This window comes from Thamnophis elegans, chromosome 1, assembly GCF_009769535.1.
Source record: "Thamnophis elegans isolate rThaEle1 chromosome 1, rThaEle1.pri, whole genome shotgun sequence".
In the NCBI taxonomy this organism is placed as follows: Eukaryota; Metazoa; Chordata; class Lepidosauria; order Squamata; family Colubridae; genus Thamnophis; species Thamnophis elegans.
Window position 1 is genome coordinate 118,224,154 of NC_045541.1, and position 19,569 is coordinate 118,243,722.

At 39.3% G+C, this 19,569-nt stretch overlaps 1 protein-coding gene across 1 annotated transcript in view; it reads right to left on the reverse strand.

The window, feature by feature from the left end:
• Positions 1–19,569, reverse strand: part of SPINT1 (serine peptidase inhibitor, Kunitz type 1) — a 34,497-nt gene that overhangs the window by 6,309 nt on the left and 8,619 nt on the right. Inside the window, exons 2-7 of the mRNA XM_032229508.1 lie at positions 7,771–7,925; positions 6,061–6,196; positions 4,635–4,805; positions 3,210–3,236; positions 1,905–2,030; positions 243–290 (exon numbers count right to left, since the gene is read on the reverse strand). Coding sequence (XP_032085399.1) covers positions 243–290; positions 1,905–2,030; positions 3,210–3,236; positions 4,635–4,805; positions 6,061–6,196; positions 7,771–7,925 — 663 coding nt within the window. The remainder of the gene's footprint in view (positions 1–242; positions 291–1,904; positions 2,031–3,209; positions 3,237–4,634; positions 4,806–6,060; positions 6,197–7,770; positions 7,926–19,569) is intronic.

Sequence of the window (19,569 nt, forward strand, 5' to 3'; positions counted from 1 at the left end):
GCAATAGCCAATTGAGCATATCTATTGATGTGACAGATTTCCCAATAATAAAAGTTATTCAAGATTACACTCAAATATGTCCAGAGTAATTAATTCCTTAACAGAATCCAGTTCAAATTCTACATAAATACAGTCATCTTCTTCAATTATATTTGGAGAGATGCAAACATAGTTTTTTAAAATGTGTTAAAATTTCTTTCAAATGTAATTCAAATATAAAATGTATTTTATAACATACTTACTTCTGTTAGAAGGATTGATTTTCTGTAACTTATTGAATCCTTGGATATCTAAAAGAGACAAAGAACAGACCTCAGAATAATTTACAGACATGCATTTTATTTGAAAATGGAAATAATTCTTATGAAGTGACATATTTTAAAATCATTTTTGTCTGGTCATTTTGTTAATTCCACTCTGCCTCTATTTCTTTACCTCATTTGCTAATCTGCTTTAGACAGAACTAGGTATATTTAATACTAAATTTTAAAACAATATTAAAACAATATTTGAGGCCAATCAATCCAAGGATGATGTAAGAAAAGAGAGGTTTTATAATAATAATAAATGATGCAAATATTCTACTTTATTTTGCAGAACATTAATTTGCTGTTTTGTTTCGCATAATAAATAATTACATTTTTCTTAGAATAGAAAGCTATGCATGACAGTGGAGTGCAATTAAATGCACATTAAAAACAGCCATTTTAAATTCAAAATAAGCTATTCTGACCTTTTAGGAAGCTCTCCAACCTTACCAGAATTGTTTTAAATTAAAAACAATCCTATTTCAATCTCATACCCGAGCCAGAACAGCTTCTCTTCAACGTAATTTCAAACTTATACCCACACACACACACACATATGTGCACATTAAGAGGTGCACTATATATATTATTTTCTCCCAGGAAAATTAAGAGGCCAGATCACACTAAAGATCTATCCAACAGCTTGACTACATTTTCACAGTAACCTTTAGATGCCCATCAAAAATTGAACAGAAAAAAATGTAAGTCATATGTTTGGAGTATACCGTATTTTTCGGAGTATAAGACGCACGAGTATAAGATGCACCAAGGTTTTGAAGAGGCAAATTTTTAAAAAAGTAGGTAGGTAGATAGAGGGATACAGAGAGAGAGAAAGAGAGAGAAATACTGTAAGTACTTAGGGAGGGAGAAAGAGAGAGTAGGTAGGTTGGTAGGTAGAGGAAGAGAGAGAGAAATTCAGTGGATACATAGGTAGGGAGAGAGAGAGAGTAGGTAGTAGGTACGTAGGTAGATAGAGGGGGAAAGAGAGAAATACAGTAGGTAGGGAGGGAGAGAGAGTAGGTAGGTAGATGTTTCCAGGTGTATTTATCCATGTACTGGAGAAGGAAATCGCTGACAATCTGCAGACTTTGTTTCTGCTGGCACAGCACTTGATCAATGTAATTCTCATCAATCAGTTAAAGAGCTTTCCAAAAGGGGAAAAAAACTTTTTGCACTCTGCAAACCTTCCCAAAACGGCCATTTTTTCACGAAAATGCCCCCCACTTTTTTAAAGGCATGAATAGCCTTGGGGAGGGCTTACAGAATGCTCCTGGGGGATGGAAGGCAAAAAACGGCCCATGTTTTGCTCATTTCTATCCTCCCCAGCCGCCAGGAGCGCTTTGAAAGCCTCCATAAGGGTATGCAGTGATTTTTGTGAAGGGGCGGGGCTTCAGGAGGCAAAAAAAATGCTGTATTCAGTGTATAAGACGCACACAGATTTTCAGCCTCTTTTTTGAGGAAAAAAGGTGCATCTTATACTCCGAAAAATACAGTACTTAAATTTAATTTCTTGTAGTGAGCAGTGTTGGACTCAGTGGCCTTCAATTCCATTTCTATTTTTATTATTCCAAGACAGTTAAGGGGTCACCAACTTACATGAATCACAAGATTTTTCATCTGACCCATCTCGGCAATCTAGTCTCTCATCACATTCCAGAATTTTTTCAATGCAGCAGCCATCTTCACATTTGAAATAGTCTGGTAGGCAGTTTCCATTGCATGCTGTATGAGAAACATGGGTTAGTTCACAAGAATTCTCAGCAAAGATGATTTATCTTTGTGACATTTTGGTAAAAAGATCTCTTTCTTCTTTGGGCACTGCAGAAATAGAGTACAGGTAGGCCTCGAGTTACAACATTTTGTTTAATGACGGTTGCAACAGCATTGAAAAAAGTGGCCCATGACTGTTTTTCACACTTGCTTGGCAACTGACTCATATTTTAAGATGGTTGGAGTGTTCCAGGATCATATTGAATCTTTTGTGACCTTCTAAAAAGTAAAGGAGCCAAGGTGGCGCAGTGGTTAAATGCAGCACTGCAGACTACTTCAGCTGACTGCAGTTCTACAGTTCAGCTGTTCAAATCTCACCGGCTCAGGATTGACTCAGCCTTCCATCCTTCTGAGGTGGGTAAAATGAGGACCCGTATTGTTGTTGGGGGCAATATGCTGACTCTGTAAACCACTTAGAGAGGGCTGAAAGCCCTATGAAGCGGTATATAAGTCTAACTGCTATTGCTATTGCTAAAGTTAAGGTGTGGCTCAGTGGTTAAGACCCTGAGCTTGTCGATCAGAAAGGTCGGCGGTTCGAATCCCTAGCTCCACATAATGGAGTGAGCTCCTGTTACTTGTCCCAGGTTCTGCCAACCTAGCAGTTCAAAAGCAGGTAAAAATGCAAGTAAAAAAAATAGGAACCACCTTTGGGGGGAAAGTAATAATGTTCCATGCACCTTTGGCGTTTAGTCATGCTGGCCACATGACTACGGTGATGTCTTCGGGCAGTGCTGTTTTTTTGGCTTTGAAATGGAGATGAGCACCGCCCCCTAGAGCCGGGAACGACTAGCACATATGTGCAAGGGGAATCTTTACCTTTACCTTAGATTTACTTAACAACTGTGTTACTAACTTAACAACTGCAATGATTCACTTAACCTCCCGTGAGAAAGATCATAAGATGGGGCAAAACTCACTTAACAATTGTCTCACCTAGCAACAGAAATTCTGGGTTCAATTGTGGTTGTAAATTGAGGAATAATTCTAGAAAAGTATTTGCAAGTGCTTCACTGCAGTGCTACAAAAACACAGAGTATGATATCAACCAAAGATATACCACTAAAGCTCATGTCAGTAAGGAAGTTCAAAAGAAGTTTGAATGCTATCATGGAAAAGTACAGAAGAACTTACTTGGTTTTTGGGGTTTTTCAACAGCACCTGAAAAGAAGGAAATTAGAGTGAGAATATTGTCCTTTCAATTTTTCAACTAGCTCTCATCGAAACATTCAATCCAACCACTTTACCAATTTAGTTTTTTTTTAAAAAAAACAATAGGGATTAGAGATCTGTCAATCCAGGAAATACAAACCACGTCTTTTATGTACTTTTCTGGTATGCATAGAAGCATACCAGAAGCATACATCTAATGCATAGAAGCCACTTCCAATTATTTCTCCACACAGAGAAACATAGTGGATGCAATACTTTTCATTCAATCAACTGCCAATCGTATGCTTCCCTGTACTGGTATAAATAGAAAGTATCCCTGATTTTATAGCCTCGCTCAGCCTTCTTCAACCTGATAATGTCCTCCAGACGTTGAGTGATAGTTAATACTGTATATACTCGAGTATAAGCCTAGTTTTTCAGCCCACTTTTTGGGCTGAAAAAAGCCGCCTCGGCTTATACTCGAGTCAGTGAAAAATTTGCCCGAAATGGAGGAGAAAAAGGGGCGGGGCCATGCCGCTGGGTGACACTCGTGAATGGCCCAGTGCCCCTGTGAGTTTCCCCTCCCTCTGTGTCAGTTTGCCGCGCAGCGCGCACCGCACCATCCCCCCTCCTCACATTCTAATGTAATGCAGGGCTGTCTTACGATTCCCCTTCCTCCCCCTCCTGCCGCTCTGCAACGATGTCCCACCTCCTCCTTGTTATGGCAAGCAGCCACATAGCGATGTCCCACCTCCTCTGGTACAGTGATCCAATGATAGGAATCACTGTGCCGTGTGTCATAGGAGGCGGGACATCGCTCCCGCGGCTGCACGGGACATCATCATCACAGCGGGACATCAGCATCATGAGGTGAGTGAAGTATTTCATTGAATACACCGCTAGTTTACTGTTTTTCTTTGAAATAAATATTCAAAAACATTATTGGTATCTATTTTTATTTTTGAAATTTACCGGTAGCTGCTGCATTTCCCACCCTAGGCTTATACTCGAGTCAATAACTTTTCCAGTTTTTTTGTGGTAAAATTAGGTGCCTCGGCTTATATTCGGGTCGGCCTATACTCGAGTATATACGGTAGTTGCGGCCCAGCCTTGCTAATTGGGAATTTATGTGGGTTTTAGCCCAGCAAACCCTAAAAGTTCCAGTTTGGAAAAGTTTGGAACCTAATAACTATGTATTGAAAAGCATCATTTTTTTTGTTATGTGTGATTTGCGGCACTATGGTTTACTAAATAAATCATGATTAAAACATTAGAATGAAGCCAGCCAAATCAGCCTAACTCGATTAAAAGTTATAAGATTCAGTAGTGTCAAAATAATTCTGAATTGGTTAGGTTTCCCCACTTAAATCTCTAAAATAGAGAAACAATATCTTCTAATATACGAACCTTGAACATTCTTGCAGGCAAGATCACATTCCTCTTTTCTTACATAATTGTTCTTGTTGGGATTGCAGCCACCAAAAATGAACTGCTGACACTGCTCTATTTCCGGATTGTAGTACCAGCGAGGGAAGGAGCCTCGGCAGCGTCCCACTTTATAAGGAACCAAGCAATGATCTAGAAAGAACAAGGAAAGTGAATTCTCACAGTAAGGGTAAGAGAAGGCATAAATTCTATTCTAGCCGATTTCTCCAGATTTTATGGTGTGGCCAATTGGAAGAAAGAGGAGAGCAGGCAGCTATCAAGGAGTATTCTTCCAGCAGAATCAGTAAATATATTTTAATAGCAAATATGAGATATCAGTGCCCCCAGGGATTTCTTAAGGTTACCTTACAACAGAATATTAAAAAGCCTATAGTATATCAATATTTCTAGCTATCCCCAAATAAAAGCTTTGGGTCTTTCTTGCCATTTGGTGGGGAAGGGCTAGCATTGGCTTTAAACCGTAACACACAGTACAAGCATTATTGGGTAAAATATTCATGCTCCATTTTTCTTTTTATATATATTTTGTAATACCCACACACATATATAATTGAAAGTTTATATTCATATTCTTCTTACAAATAAAGAAGCAACAGATTTCATGAGGAAAACAAGGAAGAGCTTTTTGTTGTTTTAAAATGATGGTGGGGGGAACTTTAACAATTCTAAGAAGTAATTGCATTTTTCTTTGTGTATAAAGGCTCCTGACCTAAGATACCACTCCAATCAACACCATTTCAAGAGCAGACTATTTGGCTATTCATCTGCCTATCTGCCTGTCTAACACTATTCCATATGTGGCTACGTTGGAGTCAGTAAAGGAGAGAACAAAGCAGGAAAGAATTACATACATCAGAATCACTATCAGCATGACTGAATATTTTCCTAAAAGAGAAGCTCAGAGACTGAAAATCCATATGTCTTTGGCAGTCATTAATAGGTTATTACATAGAGTGCTGCCTGGACATTGTTCACAGCTACCAATTCCATATTTTAGGGACACAGAATGTTTTAGGCTTCTTAAAAATGGCCTTAAACATATTTTAGGGATTAATGTACAATCTACATATTTTCTACCTCAAAATGTGGGACATCCACGGCACCAATTTTTAGTAAAATGTTATTAGCACCAAAAATCAGATATATCATAGTTAAAACTATGAATAGCTTTGGGGCTATTTTCTTGTTACTAAAACATTGAAAAGCTAAAGAGAATATTAACTTTTTTTAAAAAGAAAAGTTTACTATCCTTCTTAAAAGCTTACTTTTACTGTTTTCATACTTGTACCCTATATGACTCCTGAGTGTGATCTTGGCTGGCAATCTGCAAAAGCTAAATTGACCCGTTTTGATTCCAGGCTAAAAAGTGCATCTACAAATGACTTACCTACAGTCTGATCAGAATTAAGTACAGTGACAGTGATGTTGATGGAGTGTTGCTGATCCGCAGTGTCTGTTACAGTGAATTGGAAGATGTAAATCCCTTCATTCAGATTTGAAAGCATCATAATATCATTCTGTTTCTGAAAGTACAAGGAAAAAAAAATCAGAAATAAAAGTGACCTAAGCAAAAATAGGTCTCCTTAGTTCCCCTCATTTTAGAGTTTATCTATGCAACTCTCAGGGTTGATCATCACAGGTGGTATTTAGCCGGTTCAGACTGGCTTGCCCAAACCAGTAGTGCCGAACTGCGGGTGGGCATGCTCACCCGCCCCGGCTTGAGAACGTCCTATGTAGCCTCATTTTCAACACTGCATACATGCATGATTTATTTGAAAAAATGCTCTAATATTTTTGGGTAAATAGTGTCGATGTCCTTTGATTTACAGTTTAGATGAGCACTTCCCCTAACACTGAGATTGTGTAGGCAATAAATGTTTGTGAAAGAAAGAAAAGAAAAGGAGATGAGAGGGAAAGAAAAGAGAGAGAAAGAGAGAGAGGGAGGGAGGGAGGACTATCATATTCCTCATCCCATCTTTGTACTTTGAATCTCTCTCAGTTATGTAACGTACTTGCTTACATGGGAAAGGGACTAAAGCATTGCTTTGATGGGGAGCACTTGTCAGGCATGGAGATGCCCAATATAATTATAATTAATTATTCATGCATGAGTCTTGATGTGTTGCAGTCATATGAGAACTCTTCATGTACATACATCATACTGTTCTATCCATGAACTCTCAGAAATAAGCATCTGTATTTAGATTAGATTTGACTACATTAAATCATGTTTACAACTTTTTAAAGCTGATTTTTTTCAGAACTGAATACAGAAATAATCCATTGTTCAAGCTCACAGTGGTCATGATGATGGAATTGATAATGTTTACAAAAAACTTCAACAACAACTAAATTAGCCAGTCTATATAAAGATCATCTTTGTTAAGTTGCAAAAATGTACATGATATGAGAAGCCGGCAGGAAATTTCAGCAGCTCTTTGCTGAAAGATATAAAAGCATCTAGAGGAGTAAAGATAGTTTTTTCTATTACATGGATGGAATGTATTATGGGACGCTGTGGCTCAGTGGCTAAGACGCTGAGTTTGTCGATCAGAAAGGTCGGCAGTTTGGCGGTTCAAATCCCTAGCGCCATGTAATGGAGTGAGCTCATGTTACTTTTTCCAGCTTCTGCCAACCTAACAGTTCGAAAGCATGTAAACATGCAAGTATTAAAACAGGGAACACTTTGGTGGGAAAGTAACAACGTTCCGTGTGCCTTTGACGTTTAGTCATACTGGCCACATCACCATCGAGACGTCTTCGGACAACGCTGGCTCTTCAGCTTTGAAACAGAGATGAGCACTGCTCCCAAGAGTCGGGAATGACTAGCACATATGTGCGAGGTGAACCTTTACCTTTAATGTATTATCAGAGGAAAAAAGTCTTCATATTAAGTATATCACATTCTCTACTATATAGTCATGCTAATTCCAAGGAATTTTTTAAAAAATTATCAAGTATTTTATAATCTCTATATTATCTTAATAACAATGTGAAGTTTATTTTTTTCTTATACCCAATATGGCTACAGTGGCTTAAGTGGGAATTTTTAAAGTGCCATAGAAGGGAATCTTAGTAGAGTGTTGATATATCTTACCTCCATTACCACTGAGGAATCACCAGAAAGAAGTGTCCATTCATAATTCACAATGCCATTATCATCAGTACTTTCTGAGCCATTCAATATTACTGGTTCATCCTTGGACTGGACCCTCACATCCATCCAGGCTTTAGCTTTAGGTGGCTGATCATCTAGTTTAAAAACAACAATCGGAATGCATTAATTTTAAAAAATCTCATAGGACGTAAACATTCATGTTGACCAACTTGACCAAGAACAATACGTATTGCAATCCAAGGCAATTTTAGTGAAACCACATTAAACATCAGCCACATTCTTGAGTTTCTCATGTGCTGTAAAAATACAAAACAATTTGGGGGCAGGGGGCTTTCAGTTAAAAACAAGCTGATAAAATATTCAAAGGTGTTCTTTAGTCAGTAGCTCCAAACAGAAAGATGCTTGCTGTCACTTAGTAAAATAAACATTTGAAATGTTCAGAAAACATATAGAAGGACTTGGTAAATCCCAAACATGGCTTCATGTTACATACTTTTTCTTTTTAAATATGCAGAAAATCTGACATAGTAATGTGTTCAAACCGAAGCCATAAATTATTACAGAGATGTAAGGGCTACTGCTCTATGATAATTCTATGGATAAAGAAACCATACAAGTAGTTCAACAGAATCACTAAGTCTAGTCATTCAGAACTTGGCAAAACAGGTTTAAGAGGCTCAAAGTAGGAAGGTACAAAATTTTCTGTGCATGGGAATAACTTTTTAGGATGGTCCATGCCTAGACCAACAGCATGTCTCATCCAGGCAAGGACTCAAAAGATGTGTGTTCTGGGAGGGGGGCAGCGTTCTAGGATGGGAATCCAGTGTGGAATGGATAAGGCTATCAGCAGTGGCTAGTGAGATAAAGAAAGGTATAGAAAGATTGGGGAAGGATAGTTGTGCTGGCTGTGTATGTGACTAACAGGAAGAGACTGATTGGAAGAAAGATGAAGAGAAGACAAAAAAAAAAGCTTTTCCCATTCAATTTATCTTATCTTGTAAGATCCTAAGGTTTGCACTTTAGCTGAAACCTAAAACCAAAATGTTCTGAGCTTTAGCCCAGCTAAGCAGTAATCTGTCCAGATTAGTTTGCTTCAACAATAATGTTTTTGTTTTGTACACAAAACAAAACACACATTTTTTCAAAGCCTGAATTCAAAGCAAAATAAACCATTCACTCAACCGAATGTATTTGGCTAACAGTAGCAAGATGCATGACACTGGGCCAAAGATGCAAATTAAAACATAGGTAGGATAGACCAGGTGGATGTCATCAGCTGTTTTCAAGTTGTCTCTAGGAAACACTTAGAGTGAACTTGGCTTCGGAAATAGTACTCTGGCTAGTACCCTTGTTCCATCTCTTGTCCTATGAAACACTCATGAGATCAATTAGTGGTGACCATCTGTTCTCAGTGTTCAATAGGTAAACTTGAACAAATTAAGCTCCCTTGTGTAGGTGCTCAAAGTGCTATGAATCTGGAAGAACTGTGACCAGAATAATGCCTGCCAGGTAAGAGCTTTTATGCATATGCACCTAACATCATTTAGTGGTATATCTTATGACAAGAAATAAGAGGAAAGAAGAATGCAAGTATGCCCAATAAAATAGCATAATGTGATGAAACAGATGCAAGATCAGGTTTAATCAGATACTTCATTTTAATCATATCACTTCCATCCCTGCTTCCGGGAGACTGTCTCTTCCTTTTTCCTTGTTTCTATTAAAAACCAACTAAAGGTGATGAAGGATACCAATTTTAAAAACAGAGAGAGGCTAGATTCTTCAGCAATGCTATTATATCAAATCTGTGTCTTTTCTTCTTTCATTCCGTTTGAGCATAGAAAAAAAGAAATAAGATACTGAAACATCAGTCTTAGATCCTATGAAGACAGATACTGTATATACAATGTGACGATATCACATGTGATTATATCGCATATACTGTATATGAAGTCATGTACTTATCTATTTAAGACTGTTGAACCCATTTTTCTCCACTAAAAGGCATCATTCACAGAAATTGCAAGCTAATGCCTCTTACATCCAAAGACCTTACTAAGGAATTTCTGTCTGTAGAGTAAGGCTGTTGTTTAATGATCAAATTCTCCCAGACTCATAAGTGCCAACAGCTCAACTGGCTACTTCTGTAGCTGCTTTACCTCTTACAATACTGATCAGACTGTGGAACATGTGGAAATACTGTACTCATTTTCTCCTCTACCACTGGTTTCTGCCACACCCATCCTCATTTTTTGCCTCCTACCTTGTTGACTTATACTAGTTGCAGAGATTGATGGGAAGTTCGACCTACAGAATTCAAGTATTGAGGCAATCTTGTTACTGCTTAACACAGAATTGAAGCATTGCATTGATTATAAGTTTGAGGACCAGTCATAAGTCACTTTGTTCAGCATTGCTGTAACTTTGAACAGTCATTAAACAAATGGATGTAAGTTGAGGATTACCTAGAGATAATCATGTTTATGCTAATATAAATTACAATACAATACAATAGCAGAGTTGGAAGGGACCTTGGAGGTCTTCTAGTCCACCCCCCTGCCTAGGCAGGAAACCCTATATCATTTCAGACAAATGGCTATCCAACATCTTCTTAAAGACTTCCAGTGTTGGAGCATTCACAACTTCTGGAGGCAAGCTGTTCCACTGATTAATTCTTCTAACTGTCAGGAAATTTCTCCTCAGTTCTAAGTTGCTTCTCTTTTTGATTAGCTTCCACCCACTGCTTCTTGTTCTACCCTCAAATGCCTTGGAGAATAGTTTGACTCCCTCTTCTTTCTGGCAACCCATGAGATATTGGAACACTGCTATCATCTCTCCCCTAGTCCTTCTTTTCATTAAACTAGACCGTTCCTGCAACCGTTGTTCATATGTTTTAGTCTCCAGTCCCCTAATCACCTTTGTTGCTCTTCTCTGCACGCTTTCTAGAGTCTCCACATTTTTTCTACATCATGGCGACCAAAACTGAATGCAGTATTCCAAGTGTGGCCTTACCAAAGCATTAAAAAGTGGTATTAACACTTCACGTGATCTTGATTCTATCCCTGTTTATGTAGCCTAGAACTGTGTTGGCTTTATTGGCAGCTGCTACACACTGCTGGCTCATATTTAAATGGTTGTCCACTAGGACTCCAAGATCCCTCTCACAGTTACTACTATTGAGCAAGGTATCACCTATATTGTACCTGTGCATTTTGTTTTTCTTGCCTAAATATAGAACCTTACTCTTTTCACCACTGAATTTCATTTTATTAGAGAGTGCCCAATGTTCAAGTTTGTCAAGATCCTACAGTATCTTAAGCCTGTCTTTTGGAGTGTTGGCTATTCCTGCCAGCTTGGTGTCATCTGCACATTTGATGAGTTCCCCATTTATCCCCTCATCCAAATCATTGATGAAGATGTTGAAGAGTACTGGGCCTAAAACAGAGCCTTGGGGTACCCCACTGCATACTTCCCTCCATGTAGATGCAGGTCCAGTGAGGACTATACTTCGAATGCGGTTGGTCAACCAGTTACGAATCTATCTGGTGGTGATGCTGTCCAACCCACATTCTTCTACTTTATCTAGTAGTAGGTTATGGTCTACCTTATCAAATGCCTTGCCAAGTAAGCTATATTGACGGCATTCTTCTGGTCCACTAATTTTGTCACTTTGTCAAAGAATGCAATAAAATTAATCTGGCATGATCTGTTTTTGACAAACCCATGTTGGTTTTTGGCTATTACTTTGTTTACTTCTAGGTGTTCACTAATTCGTTGCTTGATTATCTTTTCCAGTATCTTTCCTGGTATTGAGGTCTGGCTGATAGGTCTATAGTTTCCTGGATCTGTGGTTTTTTTTTCCTTTTTTGAAGATGGGAACCACATCAGCTCTTTTCCAGTCGTCTGGCAGTTCCCCGGTGCTCCAGGATCTCTGAAAGATATAGTTCAGTGGTTCTGAGATCTCGTCTTGACAGTTCCTTCTGAACCCTGGGGTGTAATCCATCCGGTCCTGGTGATTTGAACTCGTCTAGGGTAGACAGGTGCTCACTTACCATTTTCTTCCCTAATTCAATTTGTGCTCCTAATCTGATTTTTGTGGTGCTGTTTTGATAGGTTGGACTGTTTTATCCCTTTGTGTAAAGACAGATGCAAAAAAATGACTTAAATAGTTCTGCTTTCACCCTGTTGCTTGTCACCTTCTTTCCACTTTCTCCCAGCAATGGACCAATTGTTTCTTTAACCTTTTTCTTGTCTTTAACTATTAACTTTTAACTATTACTATTAAACTGTAGGATAATTATTAATTTCCTATCAATCAAACTTGCCCAGATTGTTTCAAGAGATAAAACAGTACTTTGATCATATTTAGGGAAGGTTTTGGTAGGATTTATAATAAGGACAATAAGTTAGCATTTGTATTGATCCATTTCTCAGAGAACTGTTTACCAGAAACTTCCCAAAAGAGCTTTAACATGCTATAGGTAGGAGGTCCTTGACTGGAAAAATTGTGCAATTAATTATTTTCCCTAGCCAATAAGGAAATATGCTGTTGTCCAGACTTCAGTATATCTGACATCATCCATAAATTTCCCTGACGACTGCCTGGAAATTTTAACTAGACAATTTTCTACTGTATTCTAACTTTCTACCAAGGAATGTCAAATATGACTCTTCTACCATAAGCAGCTAAAGGAAGTTGCTCATAACAAGTAATCTTAAAATCCTTTGCTTACTGTAAATGTTTTGTTCTAACTCTGCTAATAATTAAATGGCTTATCTGGCTATATAACTGTGGGGGTGAGGGATGGGGGAGATCTCTACCTTTTCAAGTATTTCAGAGATTCTTATAAAACATCATACACATATCAGCCCCAACTTCCATTTTTCTAGTTCAGTTCCCTATGCAATGAAAACAGCTGTTCTGAGGACAAGACTGTAGAACACTCAAGGTGGAAAACAACATTAAAAGACAAATGAAACCCACTTCAAAACCTACAAATATTTAAATTGTAAATTTAAAATGGAAGCCTTTAAAATCTTCAAGAGATGGGAAACTCTTGAGTTTTAGTCATTTCTGTACTATTCTTATCCCAAACAACTTCTGCTACATAATTCCACAAATCAAGCCATGTGGGATACCTATAAAACTTTTGTTCTATAAACAGAAAACAAATTACACTTTAGAATTAGATCAGGTCTTTTATAAAAATGACCAGTCTACAATAATTCACTGAGACCCATAATCATAAAGACCTGTTAAGTTCTTCACAGAGTTACATCTTTTCTCGATACCTGTATAAATGCTTCTTCCACCAAAACTAGGGTAGCACAAATTTTCTCTATGATAAATCAGAGAATGGTACCTTTGCCAACTGCCCACTTCAACTCATGTTAATGAATATCATAAATGCAGATCTAAGATTAGCTTTATGAAACTATCCAATTACTTCCTGCTTTGGTTCTTAGCAACAATAATTAATTCACAGAGGGTTTTAACCTTCATTAAGCACTTACAAGGTTAGCTTTGATTGAATGCTTTTAAGCACAAGGCTTTATTGTGCAGTTGACCTGTCTTCTGAAAAAAAATTATATATATATTTATGTAAATAAAAAAGCCTTCCAATGTTCACCCTAGTATATGTGTTACTTCATTCTTCTTCCAAAGAAAACTGATTTTTTAAGGCAAAATTGTTGACAGGTTTAATTAGGAGACTTCTTGGTTATTGCAAAAATTCTTCAGTAAATCCACCAGTGCCACATCATAGTAAAATATTGTAAAACGTGCATTAAGTGCTCTGAATTAGTGCCTTTTCCAAAACTCTTGTGATGTAATCAAATTAAATGGGCTGGGTGAAATGCAAAGGATTGCAAGTTCTGAAACAATAGTGACCAAAATCTGCAACCCTGAGGTATACCTATCAAAAGATAGTGAAAGCATTTGAGATTTTCCAAGTAGTTGGAGGATAAGTGAGAGATCAGTCCTTTAACAGTTGCATAAGGCACTTCAAAGGTCCATCCATTTGATCTGAATGTGACACCATGGCTACCATGGTCTGACTTAACTGCATCAACTGAAAATGTTTGCAGTGAGACAACACAGGGAGTGTTTTGCTACCTCAAAGGGCTTACGCCTGACTCTGAAGAATGCGAATATTCTTGCTCATTGTGCATATATTCTTTTCTCAGGTAAAATATTTGTTTCACTAGCTGTAAGTGGAAAAATATATTATCTAGCCAATTTCATTCTGAAATTGATTGTGGTTGCACTGACTAACAATTTGATATAAAAGAGGAACAGGAGAAAAGTTCCCTTTTTTGTCTTTGAATTGTTACTGATATTCGATATAATTCTTCAGGTCATTTGAAACAGCATTGTGGATTGGGATGGGTGATTCACAACGGTTCCCCTCCTATCTCCAGAGACGTTCCAGGTAGTGGTACTGGAGCAGTATTGCTGAGCCAAAAAGTAACCATAGAGGAATTTTACTTGGCAGCTGTGTGATATGATCCCATAGAAATCTATCCTGCTTCTCCAAGTTACTCAAAATGATGGGATGATGCGATGGCAACTGATCAGATGGTGTGTGTTTCCATGCGCCTACACTTTGAGTCAGTGTTCATTCCTGGCAACTGCTGGACAAGTCCATGAAGTTTTCTTGACCATATTTTCAGAAGTCACCTGCCACTGGTTTTTTTCCTAGGGCTGAAAGAGAGTAACTTACCCAAAGTCACCTAGCTGGCTTCGTAGAAGTCATGCTCTCCCAATGGTTTAAGCAATACATTAAACTGGTTCCAGATGATTAAAGATCACATTTTCAGTATGTAAGTCTTCCTTTTTCAATCCAACTCTAGTGAACTATACAGCTGCTTGATAAATGCATGGGGATAGTGAAAGGAACCCCTTCCTCAATCTAAGCCCACTTTAATTGTGTGAACTTCCTCTCCCAGAATTTTCAGAAGTAGCTATGTATACTGGTTGAAGAATTTGGGAACTGAATCTCCTGCACATTCATGAGTGACTTTAAATAAACTATCACACTTCACTGTCTGTAAAAAAGAGGAAATTAGCAACTTGCCAGGAAGTTGTTGTCTATGAAAATCGGAAGAACAAAAAGAACCCACAAAATGACGAGCTCTGCCATACTTCAGAGTCAAAATCTTCTTCAAAATAAACCCCTAATTTAGCAGTTATATCAAACTGATGGCTTTTAGGGCAAAGATTGCTTGTAGGATGGTGTCAGTTTCAAGCATTTTTCCCAATAACCCCCCCTCCTCAAAAGGAAAAAAGTTCAGGGAGGTTATTGTTATAGTCACCCCCAGTCTGACTAGATCCAGAACAAAACAATGAAGTCATAGCTAAATCTCTGGGTTATACAGCAGTACTTCCCATAAAGTTTTTCTCAGCCCTCCATCTCCCCTCCTTCCCATACACTAAGGGGGGGGGGGAATCAATATTCATATTTTACGGGGAAAGTGATAGAAGAAACATAATGGCCTATGATTAAGAATATCACTTATAATTCAGACCAAATTCATATATCACTCTCATTATACTTTGCTGAATAAGCTATTATGGGTTACATACACCCACAATAAACTGTAGTTTATAAACTGCAATGGCTGGATTCATGAAGCATGCAAAGCCAAGACCAAACAAACACATGGTAGCTTAAAATGGTATATAAACCAAGCTTTGAATCTAGGAATCAAATGAGTGCTGTGCTGCTCTCTTAGCAGGCTAGCACTGATAGCTACTTTAGGGGCCCCAGTAGCTCACGGAAAATTCCATTTACTGTGTCATGTTCCTGCTCCTGTTAAGGTTCTTAAATAGAGGAAGCTGCCAGTAGGTTGATGACATAGGCCCAGATTATCTTCTTCACTCAACAGCCCATAGATGAGACCCAAATCCATGCTTGCTATATCACCCCAGTAGAGGAACAGTAGTACTTTTTCCTCGTGGATGAATTAGAAAGAGGTAGAAGCAACACTTGGCATGAAAAGAAAAGAAAAAGATCAGCCCTGTTTCACTTTGAGCAGAAACTCTATTTTGCTTCCCTTTCTACTCTGTTTACATAGACTTGATCTTGCTTTTAAATTCTGTTTTTGCTTTGCTCTCACACATCCTCTTTAGACAGAAAAATGTGTAGAGATGGCTAAATACAAGTTTGTTTTGGGGGAGAAGAAGAGCACTATTTCTTTGAATCTATGTATAAATTTCAATTCTGTCTTCTTCCCCAAACTTTATTTTGATGCAACTGACATGAATTCCAATTTTATCCAGATACATAAATAATTATTGAGCAATGATATGAAAAACATGATGGTTTCATCTTTTATATTTGACAGCAGATATAAAAAAATATTTTGGATGAGGAAATGTTACCAGTGCTTTGTGATCCATTTACAATTAGGGCATACCAAGCGAGTGAAGGTTGCTACCACCAAAACAGGGCAGGGCTCAGAAATCACATTAAACATACCAGTTGGAACACTTGACCTATTAAGATAACTAAAGAGGAAGTAAAATGCCATCTCAGCCTATACATCCTTTTCCAATATTACTAAATCACAATCTAACCATTTTTAAGATTTACTAACCCACATCTAGACAAACTGCCCACTTCCCCCCTGCTTTTCTCCCACATTGTTTTCAGGACATGGGAAATGAGAAGAAATGCACTATTTAGAGAGAGAAAATAAGCAGTTAAGAAATTAGAGAGTTGACTGTTCACACAGATTAGTAGAAAGACATCAAGAGAGGGGCCAATGCATATTTACAAGCTGGAGTTTCTACATCAGTCTATATCAGACTGCTTTTATCAATAATTCTTTTAAAATATTTGATGCCAGAAACATTTTCCAATCATTCTACTCATTTACTACATGATATAAACTGAGCTCTGGGGTCTCTCTTTGTTTCATCCCACTGTGATGGAAGCTGGTGGCACCACTTAAAATCAAGCCTCTTTACATATCATCCTTCCCCTTCCTTGACCAACAAAGCTGCTCCTCTGTTCATGGTTTGATCCTTGTAATGAGACATATAGAGACATAGGTGTCATGGGGTTAGAGAGGGGCAACTGTTATTTTAAGGGGGCTGTTTTGAAAAGCAAGGAGATGAGAGTGAGGGGAAGGAAATACCTCACTAAAATCACCACCTATCCATCCTATATTGACACACAGATGAAACTTACCAAAATACTTTGCAACTTCTGATGCAATTTATATATTTTGCAATGTATTCTTTTTCTCTTTTCTTTTTATTTCTTTTCCTTTTTATTACAATTACAATAGCAGAGTTGGAAAGGATCTTGGAGGTCTTCTAGTCCAGTGGTCCCCAACCCCCGGTCCGCGGACCGGTGCCGGGCCGTGGAGTACCTGGCACCGGGCCACGCAGCGGCCGGGGGCCATGATCGCTGCAGCGGCCGGGGGCCATGATCGCTGCAGCGGCCGGGGGCCATGCAACGGCCGACTCTTCACTCATGCAGCGCCGTCGCCGGAGGGGGGGAGCTGCGCGGAAGCACAGGAGCAAGTGAGGCGAGGAGGAAGAATCCCCCGCTACTACACCACCTCCGCCCCCTCCCCGAGTCAGCCGTCCCCTCAGTGAATGCCTCCGCCTCTTTCTCCTTTCTCGCCTCAGTCGGCTCGCCTGGAAGCGAGGCGAGGAGGGGGCGGACCATGCGCTGGAAGCGGAGCCCTTGGAGGCCCTGGCGGCTTCCCCGCCCGGCCTTGGCTTGTGAGAAGGAACGGCGGGAAAGGTAGAGAGAGAGAGAGAGAGAGAATGTCGGGCAGCCGAGGGCGGGGGGGGGGTCTTTTGAGGGGAGATGGGGGGCAGTGCACGGTGGAAAAGCGGCGGTCTTGCCCACCCCTTCCCTGCCTCCCGCCCGCTCCAGTTGCCGCAGCCAGGGGTGGGGGCTCAGTGCCTGAAGTCTCTTGCCTCTCTTCCAAAATTTCGCCAACGGGCATCGGTGAAGCGCGCTCTTTCTCTTCCTCACAAAACACATTTCCTTTCCCCCCACGCGTAGTTATTGGCGATATGGACTCTTGGAGGCTGCGCTCCCGGATCGCGTTTCCTTTTTGCAGCCCACGAGAATGCCTGGTTCTGAGCCTCAAAAAACGAGAGTTCTCTTAAGGCTGCAAAAAAGGAATATACTTTGGTCCTTGAAGCGCTTTTCCTGTTATTTGGACATTATATATATACGTACGTACATACGTACGGTATGTATATATGCATGCATGCATGCATGCATGCATGCATGCATGCATGCATATATATATATATATATATATATATATATATGTCTGTAGTCCATAATATAGTGATGATTTAAAAAAAAATTAGTTGAGCACATGGAATCTTTTTTCTTTTAGTATATTTTGGAGGTGGGGGCCCACTTTGTTATTTAAGATAGTATCTCCTTTTATATATGATAGTGAAGATACCTAATACTCCCACCCCCTATTTCCCCCACGACAATCAATGTGTCGTCGCGAACAACGCCCCCCCCACCCCTGCGCGCGCTCAGCGGGCCACGGTAAAATTATCAAAGGCTGACTGGTCCGCGGCGATAAAAAGGTTGGGGACCACTGTTCTAGTCCAACCCCCTGCCTAGGCAGGAAACCCTACACTACCTCAGACAAGTGGCTATCCAACATCTTAAAGACTTCCAATGTTGGAGCATTCACAGCTTCTGGAGGCAAGCGGTTCCACTAATTGTTCTAACTGTCAGGAAATTTCTCCTCAGTTCTAAGTTGCTTCTCTCCCTGATTAGTTTACACCCATTGCTTCTTAGTCTACCCTCAGGTGCTTTGGAGAATAGTTTGTCTCTCTTTTCTTATCTCAGACAAGCCCTGAGATAGTGGAACACTGCTATCTTGTCTCCCTTAGTCCTTTTTTCATTAAACTAGACATACCCAGTTCCTGCAACCATTCTTCATGTTTTAGCCTCCAGACCCCTAATAATCTTTGTTGCTCTTCTCTGCACGCTTTCTAGAGTCTCCACATAATTTGTGGCATAGTGGCAACCAAAACTGAATGCAGTATTCCAGGGGTGGCCTTACCAAGGCATTATAAAGTGGAATTAACACGTGATCTTAATTCTATCCCTGTTTATGTAACCTAGAACTGTGGCTTTTTGGCAGCTGGTGCACACTGCTGGCTCATATTTAAATGGTTGTCCACTAGGACTCCAAGATCCCTCTCACAGTTACTACTATTGAGCAAGGTACCACCTATACTGTACCTGTGCATTTTGTTTTTCTTGCCTAAATATAGAACCTTACTCTTTTCACCATTGAATTTCATTTTATTAGAGAGTGCCCAATGTTCAAGTTTGTCAAGCTCCTTCTGTATCTTAAGCCTGTCTTTTGGAGTGTTGGCTATTCCTGCCAGCTTGGTGTCATCTGCACATTTGATGAGTTCCCCATTTATCCCCTCATCCAAATCATTGATGAAGATGTTGAAGAGTACTGGGCCTAAAACAGAGCCTTTGGGTACTTCACTGCATACTTCCCTCCATGTAGATGCAGTTTAATTGAGGACTACACATTGAGTGCGGTTGGTCAGCCAGTTACGAATCCATCTGGTGGTGATGCTGTCTAACCCACATTCTTCTACTTTATCTAGTTTTATTTTTATTTTATTTCTTTTTTCTTTTCTTTCTCACAATAAAAAAGAAACTCGAACTGTGGAGGTTGCTTAAGAGGACAGGCAATGAAAACCCTCTGGTTAACAGGGAATTAAATAAATGATCTCTTGGAGCAATTCCTTTTTTTACA